This window comes from Thermobia domestica, chromosome 7, assembly GCF_964235325.1.
Source record: "Thermobia domestica chromosome 7, izTheDome1.hap1.1, whole genome shotgun sequence".
In the NCBI taxonomy this organism is placed as follows: Eukaryota; Metazoa; Arthropoda; class Insecta; order Zygentoma; family Lepismatidae; genus Thermobia; species Thermobia domestica.
In genome coordinates this window covers 26437223-26458198 of record NC_137460.1, presented here as the reverse complement: position 1 = coordinate 26458198, position 20976 = coordinate 26437223, and the positions used below count along the sequence as shown (strand labels likewise).

The following is a 20976-nucleotide window of genomic DNA, read 5'->3' as shown; positions in this document are numbered from 1 at the left end:
AGTAAAAACGTTTTAAAATAAAACTAACAACATGTTTTGTTGGTAACACGGATAAATTTAGAAAAGTGAAAACGAAAACAATCCTAGTTCCAACTTTCAGTTCCGTGAAAGGTAGAAATAAAAGTACTATAAAAACCTTAAACAATTTAGTCAAGGGGTGAAAAAGGATCTATCAACCACACACCTCCTAGTGACCACTCTTGCTTCGTCAGGATCAGTAACTTTAAAAAAGTGTTGTGCAGTTTCTAATTGCAATAAACATTAAAACAGTGTAAGTACGCTCTCAAAAACTCTGTTAGTAACTTTAGTAAAAACCACATAAGACAGTCCTAACGCATAAACAAAAATGTGAACCTCTCCAAATATCATAATACCATTGTTCATTTTGTAAGGCATTTTGGTAATGGTTAAGTTTATATTCACTTTGGTATATATATATATATATATATATATATATATATATATATATATATATATATATATATATATATATATATATAAAATTATAATAAATTAGTTTTCTTTATATCATGCCTATAAAAGTAAATTTCTAACTCTATACTACCTGCCCTATAACAATCAATCAATCTTAATCAATCATCTATTCAATGTCAATCTCACTCAATCATTTTTAAAATTATTTCTTATGGCTCCCCGACGGGGAATCGAACCCCGGTCTCCCGCGTGACAGGCGGGATACTAACCACTATACTAACACTATAAATTATTTCTTACTAAATAGCAGTGTCATGAACTTCAATGCATCATACATTTCTAGTTGAATACTCAGTGCTAATAGGCATATTTCTAAACAAGACAGTTATTGTTCATTTTTCTCTGTATGTGTGATGTGTGTGTTTGTGTTCTTCTAAGTTAATCCGTTGGCTTTACAAATTTAACGCTTGGACTCCATTTTAATATCCAATTACAAAAAGCACGCGATCAATCGAGATCTCTTTCATGTTATTATTAAATTGATAATCTTTTTGTGTTAAAGAGCTTTACGCAAAGACGTGACATCTCCCACATGAACTTAAGAGCTTTCTTGTTATTGGTTTTGTGCAAACTCATATCTAAAAGTGTTCATGTTTTCATTAAATTTAGGCTAAACCTTAAGTCTTATACCATTATTCAGTTCTGCTTATGAAATCAATTTAGAAAGGTTCTAAGTCATTCCTAATATAACAGTGCACCTAATAATGCATATTCTAATACTTAAGCAAATCCAAAGAAATAGGGAAGTGTTAATACTACCTAAACAGAATATGTAGGTCTGTGTAGTGAAATGACAGAATGGAGGCTTTTGTTTCTTTTAGTGGGCTGAGTTATGTGGCTCAACTTACATCTAGGAAGCACATACAAATAAACGGAAAATTACTACTTTGCAGTAAATTCTTGTTTTCCTGTCTCTTTAGATTTAAGCAAATTTTAGCATAGGCATTTGATTCTTCACTCGCAATGGCAATACAGCACAAACATTAATTGTAGTGAGGATATGAAGTTGACTCGGTTAAGGAATGCAGCCATGTTAATGATGAGAAATATTTTGGAGGGCATAGCTCCCCAACTCTGCACTGGTTTTGACTTTCTTTTCGAAAGGAACATCATTTCTGCCCAATACAATTTTTGCACAAAGTTTGGTTTGATTCGGTGAAGAAGTATAGCCGATAATATAAGTTAAATACACAATATTTAGGTGAATTAAGTAGACATAGAAACATCCCTACCCCACCGCCGCCGATTTGGACTATCTTCAAAAGGAACCAAATTTTTAACCCATACTAATCCTCTGTAAATTTGGCTTCATTCTGTTAACAAATGAAGTCAAAAGAGAAAATTAAATATTAACATGGAATGTTGGGAAGCATAGTCTCCAAGCCCTACATTAATTTGACTCATGAAACGGGGCGTTTTTCTGCCTCATACGAGTATCGTGCAGTTTGGTTTCATTCGGTTAAGAAATGCAAATGCAGCTACTATCGCGAGCCAAAAAGCGTTATATATATATATAACAAAACCCGCCGCAATTTTTTCGAGGAAGCGTGAAACACCAATATCGAATATCGATATTGACGATATCGGATATCGATATCGAATATCGACGATATCGGATATCGATATCGAATATCGACGATATCGGATATCGATATCGAATATCGACGATATCGGATATCGATATCGAATATCGACGATATCGGATATCGATATCGAATATCGACGATATCGGATATCGAATATCGACAATATCGGATATCGATATCAAATATCGACGATATCGATATATCGACATCGATATTTTTGCGATATCGATTATCGATATAAGATGATATCGATATCGACGATATCGATATATCGACATATCGCACAGCCCTAGTGTACTCTCCTGGAATAGGAGTTTTCTTCCATCCTGAAGACGGCCTCAATAAAAAATAGTGGCTGAAAATGAAGCAAATAATAAAACTGGCTACAATGTATGAGACATATTAGAGATGCATTATCGTTTCTTCCCTCTCCCAAAAAGACGAATAATATTATCACCAACATGTATACATTTAAGCACGAGCCACTAAGGACGGCAAATTAAGGACACTGGCATTGAAGTATGGCATGAGGCAAAAACAGGCTGTTCTCGAGAGGGAAATTTAAACGAGATCTATAATGAAAACGATGTTAGTACCACAGCGCGTAGCACTTTTTCTCGTTAGGGCGCTACTGGCGATAGAAAAAGCTGAGAGGCTATTGCTCATTGACTGCCTGCGTAATTCTGCACTTGGATCTGTACAATCCGCTCCATTGTTGGTGGCTCAATGTAAGCTGATGTGACCATACTGTTTAACCATATATATAAAAGTGCGGGTAGCGTGACCTGGCAGTTAAGTCAACAAACACCCGAACTCGTAAAAAAAAAAAAAGGCTCGATCGGTGTCGGATTACTGAATGTGCCGTAGGATGCCGGATAAACCCTCGTTGCAACCAACTTCAATTTTTTATGCACTGTTCCAGTTGTTCTTTTTTTCCTTTTGTGCAGTTCAGAAATTCATACATTCAGTGTACTATTTTCAGAGTGGAAAAAATCATGATTTAAAAAAAATCACTGTTGATTTTTTGATTTAAATCAAATTTTTCTTCTGGTATAATAGAAGTCGCGAACTGAAGAAAAAAAAAACATTAGAAATTAGCATTAAATGTTAATCATGCCATTTACGTGAAAGTATCGCGGTTGAACTTTGAATTAATCCCCAATCATTAACCTATTTCAATCCCAAACGATGTTTCTTAACCATTAAGGAAAAAGTACAGCAACGTTTATCAACATGACATTTTTTTTTTTTTTTCACAAAAGTTACTGATATTTGGCAGGGGCATAATGTTAAAAAATCGGAACTAGTTTGCGGCACGAAATACATACATAAAATACATAAATTTCGCCTAAAGTTATAAAATCTAAAAAAAGATTTTAAAGTTTCGGAGAGGGAATCGAACTCCTCTAAATACGCCCCTATTATCTGGAAACAAACAGAAGCGCACACAAAAGAATTTTCGTCTTAAATGTCCATTGTGATTTCCCCGTGGGAATAGTTAATGATGTAAAAACACTACGTTAAGAAGAGAAGAAAGCAGGATTTTTCCCGTTACCCAATCAAAACGGGATTTCCCCTATGACGGTCGTCACCTCCCACAATTGTATATATAGTGTTAATTAAAAATTTGTATTTTTGTTTTCCTATTTTTGTTTCAATTTGGATGTATTTTTTTTTTTGTCCACGTTTTCTTTCACGAAACTGGGCAGTGGTCATCGCGTTCAGCATCCAACAGGACACCCTCGCTTGTCACTAGGGTAATTTATTGTTCTCGGGTGACGAAGAAACCCCAGCCATCTTAACGAACTACACACGCACACACACACAAATTTTAAAATAAACAGGAGAGAGAGAGAGAAAGACAAAATTTTAAAAACTAAGGCAGTTGTACGGAAACTTTGGAAAAGACACCACAGTGGATAGTGCCTTCTTTGTTTGTAGTGCATTTTTTTATATATATTCTAAACATCATCATCATGCATAAATAGTTACAGACGGTAGTGTCGTCCTAGTTAATGTGCAGAACGTCCTGGATTATCTAGACTCACTCTCTCCTGATGATGTGTGTATTGGACAGTGTATTTGTGTGCAGTAACATGGCTTGGCTAGTAAGCTTCAAAGAAATGTCAGTACCAGAGCTTACGACTTGCTTGTCGCAGAGGGAAGGAGAGGACTCAGCCCCCAGCCTCCAATCTCGAGTGTATACGAGTAATAGCGAAGTAAGGGATCAAGAGTTTTCACACATTAAAACTGAGGTAGGCTGTTTAAATATTTTGTCATTAATCAGACTGTTGGATGTGCGATGGATCACGGTTTCATGGCCACGGTGGTTATCATCCATTTCAGTGCATTTTGCCGCACCTATTCATGACTTCTGTTATCATTTTACATTACTCCTATTCTTGGCACACTTATTCAGATGTTGACTGCTACTGACTCAACAGTCATTTGCCCACGATTGAAGTGACGAAAGAACATTAATGTTTGAGGGATTTCTAGTGGCAAACTTCCCAGAAACGCTACTCATTTTTTTTATTATTAATTCATAGTTTGATCATGCAGTGATAAACTAATTTGAAATACATTTTTGTATGTATTTTAGAGAGAATCCTGAAATGAGTTATAAAATTGTCAAGTGCAGTGTATCTTCATCACTACGGAAACTAGCTTTATTTTTTTTAAATATCATTTTACTTTAGAAGATTAGGAACATCAGTTATTATGCATATTCATTATTAATTAATATAATCTATATAAAAAAATCGAAATGTAACCTACTCACGATAAATTATTTTAAATAATAACTTCCGAATACAATTGGTCACTATTAAGTTATTCAGTCCGCTAAGATAAAGGTATTTCAAGGGAGAGGAATAGATTTTATTTAAAATCAGAAATATTTGTTTTGTTATTATAGACTATTACTACATTTCCATTATGTTGGAAAGAAAATATTACAGATGATTCTTGGTTATTGTACGAAGTAAAGAAAATGTTTAGAACATATGACGGAATGTTTGTAAGCGAACATAAAATATTACGTTTAATCTTAAAATCATATTTAGAATTTAGTCTTTCTATAGGTAGTTGTTAGGTAAACTAGGCGTCGACGACCTAAAGTAATTAGAGTATAAATATTGGCCAAGAAAGATCGATCTCTAGAAGTAGATTTGTGATTTAATTTCCTGTGTATTGATCTATAGTAATGTATGTTTATGTCAAGTGTGAATCATCTATGTGAAGTGTGTAAATACAACTATGGCATTTTCGTATTAGTATTGACTAGTATTATTAGTTTGCTTTTATAAATATAAAGCAAATTATGAAACTGAATTTTATATACCCTAAGAATATATCATTCACTATACTTTCTTTTCCTTGTCAATCTTATTTCAAGTAACTCTCAAAATTAAAGGTCATGACCCGTATTTAAGCAATATTCTATCTTACTATTTTTCAATTACTTTTCTAAAAGTTTTCCGTCATTTAAGTAACTGATCAAACTAATCAATCAGCTTCTTCATAGATTCGATTCTGGTATTGTCAATACAAGTAATTTGTATATGATAGGAAAACTATTCAAATTTATCAAATGGAATTATGATAATTAACTTGTAATGTAAAATCTTATTACAAACTTGAATTTTAATTAAAGAATCGTAATTTGGTTTAAAATACCGTTTGTATTAATATTACATATCAGCATTATGTAATTTTGCAGACATTCAAAATTTAGAAAGATATTTCAATGTCCATGTAGTAAATTAATTTTTTTTTAACTAATCACCTTTACAGCAAAAGTTCAATGGAATGAGTATGTCATTTTTTTTTAAATGCAAATGTTTTCATAAGATGTTGTTGCCTGTTGCTATTTTTCTTATCTAAATTAAAAATTCTATCAATGTTATCCAAATTCAGTGTTATCTTTTCTATTCAATCAAGTTCAGATTACCTCTAATCTCAATTTAGGCAGAACAACAAAGCTTTGAGTATTGCTACATAGGGATCTAGCTGAACTGACTTTCACTTAAAACATTATTTTTTTTATAAGTAACTTGGCAATATTCTTCGTTAATTAATTTCTAATAATTTTTCTGGCTACCCATTTTCCTTTTTGTATAAATTATACAGCACAATGAAAGTCAGTGCAGCTATTTCCAGAAAGTCAAAACTAGAAAAACATTTTCCTTTTTCAGCTATGCAGCATGTGTAATATGAGAGAAGATCGGGAGCAAAGCATTTTCTTTGGCGCTCGCAGTTTTTTTTTTTTTTTTTTATTCCACTTTTAAGACTTTCCTTTCTCCAAAGCCCTGGAATCCGTTCGGAGAGAGGTTGGTCTGGGAGTGAAGTAGGAGGGGAAATCATATTCAGGCGGCCCAGCGGACGAATCCTTGCAGCTTATTGCGTTTACAGCTGAACCGAGGTTCGACTCCAGTCGGACTCAAACTTCGGTAAAGCTAATCGTGAAAAATGGCCCCGCGAACAGGCACACGAACAATGTACACCGTGAAAAATGGCGCACCGAACATTGACCCGTGTATTTTGTAAAAAAAAAAAAAAAAAGTCTTTGGGAATATTAGGTTGATTCGCAGTAAATAAAAATAGTTTCTCTCCTTAGTACAAACTCGAGTGTCAGAACACTCATTACATTGCTCTTTTATTTTCGGTAATCTAAAATTTTTTCTATTTATTTTGGATACAACAGTTTCAGCGTAACAGCCCAGAAAGACTTACGTGTTAAAAAAAAAAAAAAAAAAAAAGAAAAAAGAAAAAGGATCACATTCTGTCGATCGTTCAATTTTTTTTGTTACTCTTCTGAGTATTTGAACCACAGAAGGGAGGAAAGCTCAGGTCAAGAAGACTTCGTTAGCGACAGGGGGTGAACCTTCTGACCGTTGTAAAAAAAAAAAAAAAAAAAAAGTAAGATAAAAAGTACTGTATTGGCTAAGCTTAAAATGGTCCGTTTTCTTTCTGTCCTTTGCCTGGACTTGACTGGTTTAAAAAAAAAAAAAAGAGAGAAAAGAAAAGTAGAAGACAAAAATGAATGGGACACCGAAAAAAAAAACAGGGAAATAAAAAAAAGTAAGTACAATTAACTCTAAGTTGATTTATTCTTTTTATCTTTTGTTATATGTATCTACTTTGAACCCAGTTAATCAGTTATTAGTATTATTCTATTCGTGAGGTATTTGTATACTCGTAAGTTTAGTAACGTTTTAGGTTTAAGTATTCATTTTTATGCTCCACATTATATTAATAAAACATCAATATCTTTATTTTCTTGTGTTAAGTATTGTATATTTATTGGTCTCATATTTTCTATTTATGACTGTTAGTATGTTAAATGTACAATATTTACTGCTAGGATATCTTGATTTATTTGTATATGATGTAAGAAATATCTAATATTAGTGAGTATTTACACGAAAGAGAGAGAGAGATTAGATAATTTATGATGTTCAAACGGCACTGGAACGAAGGCGGCACTACTTATTTTATGAAATCATTTTTATTAATTGGTCAGTGCAACTATACGCTTGCATATATATACTTATATATATTACTTTAATTTTTGTTGTGATGATACTGTGTGTGAAGGGATAAGGGTCCTGATTTTTTTTAAAGAGTTACAGATGCCGAAACTGCGAACTTCAACAAGAGAAGAAAGAAGAAAAATAATATTCGGAGAAAAACAACGTTGCTCGGAATGTCAACGTGACTTGTGGGAGCAGGAGTCGGAGTCCACAGAGCTAAGCATTGATTGCGTCATATGTGGTGAGATAAGGAAAAGACAAAGTCGCAGAAAATTGTCACCAGAGGAAAATTCGGCACAGCTAGGCAACGAACAAGTAGGGAACACTATGGATGTAGGAGATACATCCGAGGAAGGCGTCACGCCGAACAACAGTACACAGAGCGACATAGAGATGCCAGTATGGTTTCGCATGTACGTGGAACAGCAAAAGAAGGAACAGGAAGAACGGAAGAATGAACAAATTAAGATATTAGAAGACAAGCTACAACAGCTTGAAGAGGGATTAAGCAAGAAAATTAGAGAAATGGAGAAAAGGGTGGTGCAGCAGATTGAAAGGAAGCAAGAACAGTTACTGCAAGATGTGAGGCAGATCTGTTCGAACGTAGAGGCGCAGACCCAAATCTTGCAGAGATCAAATGAAAAACAAATGCAAGAGTCTGAGAAGGTAAGGGAAGAACGAGAAGAAACTTCTGGAAATGCATTAAATAATGTCCAAGATGTTGAGTGCGAGCAGGAAATGCCAAGTGAAATTATTGTGGCCAGCGAAAGTCTCCAAAAAGAGGAAGACAGAGAATGCACTGAAGAAATTTGTGAAAAGGAGCAACATATTGAAAATCAGAAGCATATTGCTACAGTGCTACATAATGTAGATGCAAAGCAACTGATAGCAATACAGCAGCCGTTGAATTCACTTTCAGCAATTCCGGTGAGTGTAGATATGCATATTAAGCAGCTTGCATGTAAGGCGAGCAAGAGGCAGCAATTGAAGAAGAGGAAAAGAACTCATGACAAGGTAAATGGCAACCATAGAAAAAGAGTGCGAAAGAAACGCATACGCATAAAGTTTCTGGAAAAAGACAACAACATGGTCGTGAGACCAACTTCCACCGATGGATCAGTGTACGTGCGAAGAGGGAGACAAATACATGTTCTAGAGATTTCAAGACAGGAAGCACCGCCTGACAGAGGCGAAGACGGCCGGATCTCCGATGACGACCAAAGCCATGTAAATTATTAGATGCCTGTGACTCCAGGGTTCGAGTTTACGGTCAAATAGAGTGCCAAAGGGATAAGCTGCTACTTGTCACATGAGAAACTTGCGCCAGGAAGAGAAAATTCATAGTAATGTAGATCGAAAAAGAAATAGAAGAAACCATTAAAAAAAAAAAAAAAAAAAAGACTATCTGGTCGAGGTGAGCAGCGCTTTTGTGATAACAGGAACAGCGCGCCCTCCCAAAGTTAAAATACATATCACTGCAACATTTCTCTCACAAGGGAGAGAAAGAAGAAAAAAAATAAGAAAACACGTAATTCAGGCTTAAAAATTTAGATGAATGGATAATTGTCGAAAGCAAGGTAGTGACGGAGAGAAGCGACATTGAAGACGGAGGAGAAAAAGTTGAGGAGAAATTTGAACATGTGAATAACCACATATTACGACTGACAATGAAGATGACACTTGTTGACTCGAGAAAAATGGAAGTTAGAGCACTCGGTTGTACTACGGTCCCGATTGAGCTCCGAAGTAGAACTTGCGTTAGAGGCACTTGTTAAGAAGCCCAGCGCAACTTTTCTTCGTTATATTTTAGGTGTAGACTTTCTGTAGGACTTAACGCGCCGAGCTTGAGTACATACTCGCTTGAAGCAGCGAACTTCCTCAGAGTCCACCAGAATTATAAGTTTGTTCCTACCCAGTATGGTAGAAGATAGAAGACGTCCTCTTATTTTATTAATTGATTGTATAGATGAAGTCCAAGTGGATCATGTAAGATTAGTACAGCATGACAGAAGTACAAGCTAAAGTATTAATGAAGAAGTTTACCTCGCAAAGAGAAGGACAAAAGCTCCAACAGCACCCTCCGGACATACCAGAACGCATCCCCGAAGGAAAAGAACAATAAATGACATATCGACACATTAATGAATAAATATCGAAGAGCCAATGACCTTGCATTCAAAATATGTTAAAATTGCGTTAAAAAAATTAATAATAATTTGTTGCAATATATTTATATGTCATAAATGGCGCCAAAAATACGCAAAATGAAGCGAACATAAATAGCACTCTGGCGGCTCGTCAAACTGTGATCGGACTCGAAACCCTACAATATGTTACACTTTGACAGAAAGAAGTTCTCTGCTAACCTTTAAACGAAGAATAGTTGAAGCAACATCAGGGTCAGGATTTTCATGTAAAACATCTCTGCATAATTGTTGTCGGTGACTCATTGTCACTTGTCGTCACCTCCCACAATTGTATATATAGTGTTAATTAAAAATTTGTATTTTTGTTTTCCTATTTTTGTTTCAATTTGGATGTATTTTTTTTTTTGTCCACGTTTTCTTTCACGAAACTGGGCAGTGGTCATCGCGTTCAGCATCCAACAGGACACCCTCGCTTGTCACTAGGGTAATTTATTGTTCTCGGGTGACGAAGGTCGTCCTAGTTAATGTGCAGAACGTCCTGGATTATCTAGACTCACTCTCTCCTGATGATGTGTGTATTGGACAGTGTATTTGTGTGCAGTAACATGGCTTGGCTAGTAAGCTTCAAAGAAATGTCAGTACCAGAGCTTACGACTTGCTTGTCGCAGAGGGAAGGAGAGGACTCAGCCCCCAGCCTCCAATCTCGAGTGTATACGAGTAATAGCGAAGTAAGGGATCAAGAGTTTTCACACATTAAAACTGAGGTAGGCTGTTTAAATATTTTGTCATTAATCAGACTGTTGGATGTGCGATGGATCACGGTTTCATGGCCACGGTGGTTATCATCCATTTCAGTGCATTTTGCCGCACCTGTTCATGACTTCTGTTATCATTTTACATTACTCCTATTCTTGGCACACTTATTCAGATGTTGACTGCTACTGACTCAACAGTCATTTGCCCACGATTGAAGTGACGAAAGAACATTAATGTTTGAGGGATTTCTAGTGGCAAACTTCCCAGAAACGCTACTCATTTTTTTTATTATTAATTCATAGTTTGATCATGCAGTGATAAACTAATTTGAAATACATTTTTGTATGTATTTTAGAGAGAATCCTGAAATGAGTTATAAAATTGTCAAGTGCAGTGTATCTTCATCACTACGGAAACTAGCTTTATTTTTTTTAAATATCATTTTACTTTAGAAGATTAGGAACATCAGTTATTATGCATATTCATTATTAATTAATATAATCTATATAAAAAAATCGAAATGTAACCTACTCACGATAAATTATTTTAAATAATAACTTCCGAATACAATTGGTCACTATTAAGTTATTCAGTCCGCTAAGATAAAGGTATTTCAAGGGAGAGGAATAGATTTTATTTAATATCAGAAATATTTGTTTTGTTATTATAGACTATTACTACATTTCCATTATGTTGGAAAGAAAATATTACAGATGATTCTTGGTTATTGTACGAAGTAAAGAAAATGTTTAGAACATATGACGGAATGTTTGTAAGCGAACATAAAATATTACGTTTAATCTTAAAATCATATTTAGAATTTAGTCTTTCTATAGGTAGTTGTTAGGTAAACTAGGCGTCGACGACCTAAAGTAATTAGAGTATAAATATTGGCCAAGAAAGATCGATCTCTAGAAGTAGATTTGTGATTTAATTTCCTGTGTATTGATCTATAGTAATGTATGTTTATGTCAAGTGTGAATCATCTATGTGAAGTGTGTAAATACAACTATGGCATTTTCGTATTAGTATTGACTAGTATTATTAGTTTGCTTTTATAAATATAAAGCAAATTATGAAACTGAATTTTATATACCCTAAGAATATATCATTCATTATACTTTCTTTTCCTTGTCAATCTTATTTCAAGTAACTCTCAAAATTAAAGGTCATGACCCGTATTTAAGCAATATTCTATCTTACTATTTTTCAATTACTTTTCTAAAAGTTTTCCGTCATTTAAGTAACTGATCAAACTAATCAATCAGCTTCTTCATAGATTCGATTCTGGTATTGTCAATACAAGTAATTTGTATATGATAGGAAAACTATTCAAATTTATCAAATGGAATTATGATAATTAACTTGTAATGTAAAATCTTATTACAAACTTGAATTTTAATTAAAGAATCGTAATTTGGTTTAAAATGCCGTTTGTATTAATATTACATATCAGCATTATGTAATTTTGCAGACATTCAAAATTTAGAAAGATATTTCAATGTCCATGTAGTAAATTAATTTTTTTTTAACTAATCACCTTTACAGCAAAAGTTCAATGGAATGAGTATGTCATTTTTTTTTAAATGCAAATGTTTTCATAAGATGTTGTTGCCTGTTGCTATTTTTCTTATCTAAATTAAAAATTCTATCAATGTTATCCAAATTCAGTGTTATCTTTTCTATTCAATCAAGTTCAGATTACCTCTAATCTCAATTTAGGCAGAACAACAAAGCTTTGAGTATTGCTACATAGGGATCTAGCTGAACTGACTTTCACTTAAAACATTATTTTTTTTATAAGTAACTTGGCAATATTCTTCGTTAATTAATTTCTAATAATTTTTCTGGCTACCCATTTTCCTTTTTGTATAAATTATACAGCACAATGAAAGTCAGTGCAGCTATTTCCAGAAAGTCAAAACTAGAAAAACATTTTCCTTTTTCAGCTATGCAGCATGTGTAATATGAGAGAAGATCGGGAGCAAAGCATTTTCTTTGGCGCTCGCAGTTTTTTCTTTTTTTTTTTTTTTTTTATTCCACTTTTAAGACTTTCCTTTCTCCAAAGCCCTGGAATCCGTTCGGAGAGGGGTTGGTCTGGGAGTGAAGTAGGAGGGGAAATCATATTCAGGCGGCCCAGCGGACGAATCCTTGCAGCTTATTGCGTTTACAGCTGAACCGAGGTTCGACTCCAGTCGGACTCAAACTTCGGTAAAGCTAATCGTGAAAAATGGCCCCGCGAACAGGCACACGAACAATGTACACCGTGAAACCCCTAATCATACTCTGCATAATACTCGTGTTTATACTGTGCTGTACATACAATTGGTCTCATTGTACATCTTCCATAATCGAAATAACAGAACGGAAACGGGATTTTACTTATTTGCACTTTAAATTAATTTGTTTCTGAATTTGATTTAAATAAGACTGATTTAAATCGATCCATCCTGACTACTTTTATGACCGTCACCCTTCTTTGAGAAAAATTTCAGATCACTTTAGCGAAGAGGTGGACGAGGAATATATGATTTTGTTTTTGGGAAGGAGCTGCACCCTTGCTTGCTGCTTAACTTTGCTTATTTCTCCACTTCTGAATTTATTGTGTTACAAATACAGATGACACTGAATGTTATTATAGGGAAACGCTTGACAATGGTTGTTTGTCCTTTATCTAAATTCAATCAAGCTTCCAAGGAAAGCAACAATATTCTATTGATATGATACTAGTATTTTTTAACTACAAAACATGCATGAAAATAAACTATTATTTTAACATGTCCTAATGAAAACATAAAAATGCTAGTACCTATACGTTATATAAAGATCTTGCTAAAAGAGAGTGGATCTTTTCCGTTATAGGACAACATGGTGAAAGAGTTAATAATTTCTCCCGTTTCGTTTCTATGTACAAGGTTAATGATACGTTACTGAATATTATCCCTTGTACAAAAGAATAAAAGGAGAAAATTATATTATTGGTTCCTGCATAAAGAAACGAAACATTGAAGAACATACTAACCATTGCACTATATTGTTCTATAATGCAAAACATCGAAGAGAATAAATATGTATTATAATACAATATATGAAAAGGTTTTCTTATCAAAACATTATGGAAGAATGCAAGTACCGTGGGGTTAACTTGCACCCCCATTCCCCTTGGTGTTTAACGTAACTCGCTAACCTTGGTGCTACGAGGATTAAAGAGAGGCTACTGTACGAATTTCAACGTGTTTGAGCTTAACGTATCTTTCAGCAGCAATGTACAGCTCAATTCCCACCAGAAATTGAATCCGGGTCTCCCACAAATGTAACTAAAATTCCTATCTTGGTAACTCACCTGTTTCTTCAGCTTCTTTTTCTCCTTGTGTGTAAGTTTCTTAACAGTTTCTGAAATATATATATAAAGAAAGAACAATTATCAAGCAAGAAGTAATATACAGTATTAAATATTGTAATATTGTTACCGACATTACCTACTGATATTCTAATACTTAAATACTATGCGAGTGATCCTGGGTTCAATTCCCGGTGGGGAAACTCGGTTGAAAAAGTGTAAAAGCTTTTACAGACCAGCCATCCTGAGTACGGTTTTCCTCATTTATACTAGGTAAATGCTGGGATGGCAACCCACATAATCCCAAGTTTTTCCTTCTTTCCCTAGTTCTTTCTTACTTTTCAATTCCCTGGACAGTGATTTCACCGAGGGACATACATGCCAGGCTAACACGGTTATAGACGCCTACAGCCCAGAAATCTAATTTCTAACCTACTTAAACACTAGCGTTCATTTACTGACTAGTATTTATTAAAAAAAGTTGAGAATTCCATACAGCTACCAATAGTGGCATCTATTGGGATTAACTGGAAGCATGTACCAGTATCTTGAAAGAAGTGAAGAGCTCTGGCAGCTCTCAAAACTTTTCTCTCAAACTTCAAATTATAGATATCGAAATGGAACTTCTAAATACGCAAATCGCAATGTTAATCTACATAGCATATAAAAGCGACAATGTTTTGACTTCATACTTCCTGAACCAGCTGACCGATCTTGATCAAATCTGCCACACAGATGAGGTTCGGAGCTGGGATGGGGGAGATATAAAAATAAATAACACTTATTAACTCTTGAACCATCCGATCGATCTCGATCAAATTTTCAACACAGATGAGGTTCGGGTCTGGGATGGCTTTTATCATATCCCCTTGATGGTGCAACTTAGGGAAGGGGAGAGGGATTATATATATATATATATATATATATACATATACTGATCGAAAATGTTCAGTATTAGTGTCGAATCAAGAGTTATCGGGGTCGCTGAGACGAACATGACACTTCCGATGCCGTTTAAATCCAAATTCATTCCCGCAATTTAACAAGAGGGCAAATATATATATAAAGAGGAGTTTAAAGATTTTATTTCAACCCAGTGAAGCGCGTAATCAACGCTACTAAATAATAAATTCACAATAATGAAGTTTTAAAAATTCTTAGGATTTTTCGGAAGTTCTAGAGTAATTCCATACTTTTTCTCGATCTTTCTGAGATTTAATACGAAATCCCGACTACTATATTTAATCTGAGTTAAGTTCTATTTCTCGCTCAAAATGATTGCTACACACTTCCAATTTAACACTGAACACATTTAGAAAGAATATGAAAGAATAAATCAGATAACTGATTGTTGTAGTGATCTGATTCATCATTAAAAATTATGAACTTTAGCTTGTAATACGTCTTATTTACCGAAACGTTTTCAACAGGTTCCTCTGTCATCTTCAGCGATATTATTACAACGATCAACTGTTAATTTTAACTCACATCTCCTGGCGTCAACAATGATTTCAAAAACTTCACCAGTACTGTTCACAAGTACTAAAAGGATACCTTCTTGATGAATAAACAAGTACAGTACCAAATTTGCCAATGGTTAAGGTTAGAATAATCATATTTTGAGTACTGCTGCAAGATGACAAAGGAAATCTAAACCGGACTAAAACGTTTCGGTAAATAAATATCACGACGCATATAAAGTTTATTATTATTAATATAACAGAGACACTTAACTTATATCCGAAACAAATGAAAATTATATTTAACTCGCTGACAATATTACCAGGGTCTTCTTAATGTTGATGTACTAAAGTGGATTTTTTTAAACCTCTTATGCTAAAAGACAGTAAAAAATAGCAGGGAAAACGTACAAATAGGTTTCTACGTATAAAATGAACTTTTCCGGAGTTTAGCTGAATAGTCGTTAGAAACGTTGTGCCTTAAGCAATTGTTTTAATGTAGCTGAGAATATAGAGGCTATTTATATTCCCCCCCCCCCAAAAAAAAAAAATACTGGAACTACAAACGTTTTAATTGAGACAAAAGAGCTTTTAAGCTTACTTGCGAGTTTTCATAGTTACATTGTTTTTAATTGCTTCCATAGAAAAAAGTAACAGTCACTCGTGCTGTCTGGCAGGTTTTTATTCACAATTTCCATATAGATATAAAGGATCATTATATTCCTTATAAATAATAGTCAAAATTTCGAGACAAATTAAGCTAACTAGATTTTCGATGTTCCAGATTCTGTAAGAATTTTGTACAATGTTTCCTTCCTTAGGCATTTCTAAAATCAATAAATAATTGATGTACCGGGGTATCACTCTCCATTTAAGAAAAAGCTGACGGGTCTTAACGAAATAAATGCAGGCTTAAATACATTTTATCCGCGTCAACAAGGCTGTCCAAATCTCCCGTAGTTAGGCTAAACATATTTCTAAGGCATAAATTCTGAAGACAATCATTCACGTTGCGAAAGACTATTTCGTTCAAAGGCATACTTTTAAAAAATAAATAAATCATTCTGCAGGTAAGTTTAAGATTACCAAAATTTACAGGGAAAATAAAACACTGCATATAAAGATATATATATATTTCTAAGCAACAAATTTCTGCAGACGACCAATTGGAAAAGTAACACAGCTATTATTTTATGGTTACAAGTGCAGGTTACTAGAATAAAAATGATACAGGTAATATACGACGGTTAAAATATGTAAGTGTATATGAAAAGGATTGTATAACTTTTCTTGATCCAGTATTTCTGCACAGTGTACAAAAGATGTATTTTATTTTACAAGTATAGCCTGACTAGTGAAACAATTACAAGTGCTACACGACAGTTAAAATAGTACTCGTATCACTGCAAAACCCACATTAAGGTACTTGTAAATACAATCTACAAGTACTAACCTACTTTACGATTTGTAGTGAGGAAGCTGTCCAACAAATAAGCATTTAGGAACTGTAAGTAACATGAGAAGCAATGTTCCTAGTAACCTCGCATACGTGCATACCTACCGTCGCAAACGTGCTTGTTGCTTACGGATTTTTACGGACGCAACACCGGGCTGATCCGCCAGCTTCGCCCTACCTTGACTGAGTTAAATAACATTTGTGCTTGTTGGCAGCAACCACCGGACGGTTCTAGAACAATGGCCCGTGTCGTAATAATGAAAGTAATCAACTTGGCTACTAAGCTGTCTGCACTCGCTGTCGTTCGCTCGACATTACTATATGGATTGAGCATTGAGAAGGAGAGGAACCAACCTGGCTACTAATCGACATTTACAAGTCGTTTATTTTTGTAGTGCAGATTCTTATGTCATAGGTCTGAACGCCGAATTTATACGAAAATAGCGAAAGAAATTAATTTTTCAAAAATTATTTGTAGTGGCCCCCTGGAATTTCATTCATGCTAAGTGGGGTGTCATCAGGGAAAATATTTTGGAAGTCAATAAGAAAAAAAAATCAGTGAAAAAGTTAAAAATTTTTCAACAATTACTTTTGTGAAGACTGGTGTTCTTAAACTCAACCTACACGAAATCATCAACATACAATCTTTTCTTTTCAATAAGCACACAGTGACGAACGCCAACTTAGACGGTGGCACTCTTCATTAACATTGATGCTTTTCATGTATCCTATTTCTTTGGATGACCGCCTTGAAAACTCATTATAAGGTCAGTGCTTGTGAAGATTTGGACAGCACATTTTGGAAAATTTATACGTAAAATTTAATACTCTACACGAAAAGACGGACAATGTATAGCAGCAGAAATCCAGCCATCACAAAAAAAAAAAAAAAAAAAAAAAGTTACAATTTCCGTATTTTTTGTTTACGTTAGGTTAGTTTAGTTTAAGTCAGATTATGTTACTGTAGAAGTCCAGCATAATTTCCGAAAAAATATATAGAAATTCGCTTACTTCTATCAATATTAGGCTAGTTTCGGTTACTTCAGGTTACTCTAACTTAGTTAAGTTCAGATTTTGTTAAGTAAGTACTTGGATCTTCCATTTCTCTTGTAAAATTTGTATCCTTTACGTACTTCTGGACCCCTTCTTCTAAACATTTACCCGAAAAGACATATTTACAAGTAACATATTTCTGTAGGCAACAGAATTACATACGAAGTAATACAGCTACATTATAGGTTTAAAAGTGTACAAACACTAATGTAAAATCATCAAAGTGCTTTTCAACGGATAAAATACGGAATGCATATAAAGATGACTGCATTAGATATTTTCCACCGCCAGTGTATTTCCGGACAGTATACAGAAGCTGTAGTTATTTTTACTAGTATGAAGACATAACAAATGCTACTGAAACTCGTATCATTGCCAAAACCCAGTTATAAAGCCCCCCGATTACGCATAAACCCACCGTCACTGACGCGCCTCTCCTTTCAGACGTACCCATGCGGTATCTAGAGGGCCCACCAGCTTCCTCCTGCTCGGTTCAATTAAATAGCATTCGTCGTGTTTAGAGGCCACATAGCACAGGTTGGTTTCTCTTGCGCTGTAGTCTCTTATGCCATACATCCGGGCGCCCTATTAATACCAAAACTGGAAATGAATTGCAATTATTTAACTTACTTCTGATGACCTTGAATTTTACCTATGCTAAATGGGCTAGTGTCATGAAGTCAGAGCAAATCTTTTAGAAAACAATAAGATGGAAATTAGATAACAGTTATTCCCATTGGTGTTCCAAAACATACCTGCTGAAGTTTCATCTGCATTTTCTTTCTCATCCTCTGCATCAGCCTTTTCCTCCTCCTCATCATCATCCGCAGCAGCAACCTCGGACTTTTTACTCTCCTTCTGATACTTGGAACTAACTTGAATCGACTTCCCCTTTTTCTTTGACTTTGACGCCGTCCTATCCTCGTCTAAAGTTATATTATTCATTTTTTCTTCAAGTTCTTCATTCTCACTTGCACTTTCCTTTCCTGCTTTCTCTTCATCACTGTCATCTTTTTTCTTACCTTTCTTCTTGCCTTTCTTTGCTGGTTTTGCTATCTGTACTACTTCATCATCTGAATCCTGGATTGTATCTTTCAGAATATCGACTTTATTCCCTTCATCACTATCATCCCAATCATCGTCCTTTTTACCTTTTTTTCCTTTCTTCTTAGCACTTGCTTTTACCGGTTTTGGGACATCATTCTCACTTGCCTCCACAGTAGCCTTAGTGATCTTTTCTTCGGCATCGTCAGGAAATACTTCCTTTTTGTTACTCTTACCTTTCTTCGGCATTTCAATTAATTCTTATCACTTAAGCGACAAATAAATTAATGGAAAACACAAACAGCTGTGAACATGTCACACACGCAAGACTTGCACAGACACTCGCAACTTCCATTCATACCATCGTTGCCAGGCCAAGGCACCAACGTTTCAGTAGCAGCGATGCCAGTTTCGTAACAACGAATTCCCCATTCGAAGCAATGAAATTTCCTGATTACATGCAAAATTTTCAGCCAACTAAAATAGTTTCAATTTACAATATTTAGTAATAAATAATTTGGAAAATGCCACGTTAGACAGCCTATGACCTAAGTTGAAGTTATTCTCGTAATATAAAAGTCATTGGGTGATATCAATAAAAATTCTGAGAAGTCCTGCTCGAGAATCAGAGTAACTAAACCTGGGGTAATCTCCTCCCTCAATTTTGTATCAATAAAACAAGCTACTACTGAGGTCTAGACTGCTCCAGATTTATGAACGTTCACTCGCGTTTCCTCTGCGCGTAGCAGCATTTCTCCCATCCGTTGCGCGGTCTTTTCGTTTTGGGTAACCTATGGCGTAGTATCCTAAACGCCATGAAACGGGCAAGTAACAACGACAGCTTTAATCAAAGTGAATTTGTGGATGTTATAATAGTGTTTCCAGTGGTACTTTCAAAGTCACAGTTACCAGAAAGTAAACGAAGGTAAGCCGAAGCTTTGAAGACAATTACAGTGAAATGCAACGAAATATCAAATACATCTACGACTGAGACAAATGCAAAAGAGAATCTTTAATATTCGAGCGAGAATAAAACAAAAAGAAAAAAGAAAAAGAAAGATAAAACGGGAAACAAGAAAGTAACAATGAAACCATGGGAACGAACCTATTGGAGCTGATGGATGTTGATTCGAATCCAGCAATATCAATATTAACACGACAAGCGCATATCACGTGTTGTCCAAGGTCTTTGTAGATTGTTTGGCTTTAAGAACGAAATCAGACACTTGGCCCTTTTGTTTCCTTTTTTTTTTAAAAAAAAAAAAGTCCAGCCAGTTACATCATAAAGCACGTCCATCTGATTGTGTTTTCCACACCATACGTGTCCCCTTTCACACCATACCTGCCTTGGCATAAAAAAAAAAATACATTCTCATGTATACACCCTTCCTATCAACGTTGAGTTGAGTTGATTTTGAGTTTAACGTCCTTTTCAGTAACGAGCCTATATGAGACGGGACCCACTGATTAATGTGGAATCTGAACCACATGAGCTTCCGCCGGGAATCGAAGGTGGGTATCTCATGCCAAAGGCATGTACGCTAACCGCTTAGCTACGATGGAGCTCTCCTTATTAGCGTATTTGTCTCCAAAATACTAGGTTTCTTTATTGCCACGTGTGTATAGTCAAGTGCTCCGATAGCACCCGGAAATGTATATTGTTTTTGCCACTCTGCCTTTGCTGTTTGCATTATTACGCACACTTCCGGAAACAATCAATTTTCAGATTTCGCAATAATCGCATACATTACACTTGTAGTAGTCATAGACACAGTACTTTGAGCCACACCCGAATCTCCTGACATTCCGACCTGGAATCCCGGATCACTCACGTAACGCAAGAAAACCCTCATCTTTTCGTCACTACGTAGTGCACCGCCCCAAATTTCGGTTGATTCTCCTCAGGGGCGGACTGGGTATATTAAAGCCTAGGCCGCGGTTACCAAGGAGGGCCCGCAGACTATAACACAAATTTCTAAAATAGCGTACAATGAACATCTGCGCTAGATCATCGCGTTATGCAGTTGTAAATTCGTTGTTACTTGGTAGTTTTTGCAAGTTATGATTTATCATTGGTCATTGGAAATTTGATATTACAATTTTTA

The 20976-nt window shown here is 35.1% G+C and overlaps 1 protein-coding gene across 1 annotated transcript in view; it reads right to left on the bottom strand.

Moving 5' to 3' along the window:
* LOC145689928 (ATP-binding cassette sub-family F member 1) overlaps nt 1–19259 on the bottom strand; it is a 52048-nt gene extending 32789 nt beyond the window's left edge. Inside the window, exons 1-2 of the mRNA XM_081764282.1 lie at nt 18583–19259; nt 13862–13911 (exon numbers count right to left, since the gene is read on the bottom strand). Coding sequence (XP_081620408.1) covers nt 13862–13911; nt 18583–19120 — 588 coding nt within the window. The 5' untranslated portion in view covers nt 19121–19259. The remainder of the gene's footprint in view (nt 1–13861; nt 13912–18582) is intronic.
* Between the last annotated feature and the right edge of the window lie 1717 nt (nt 19260–20976).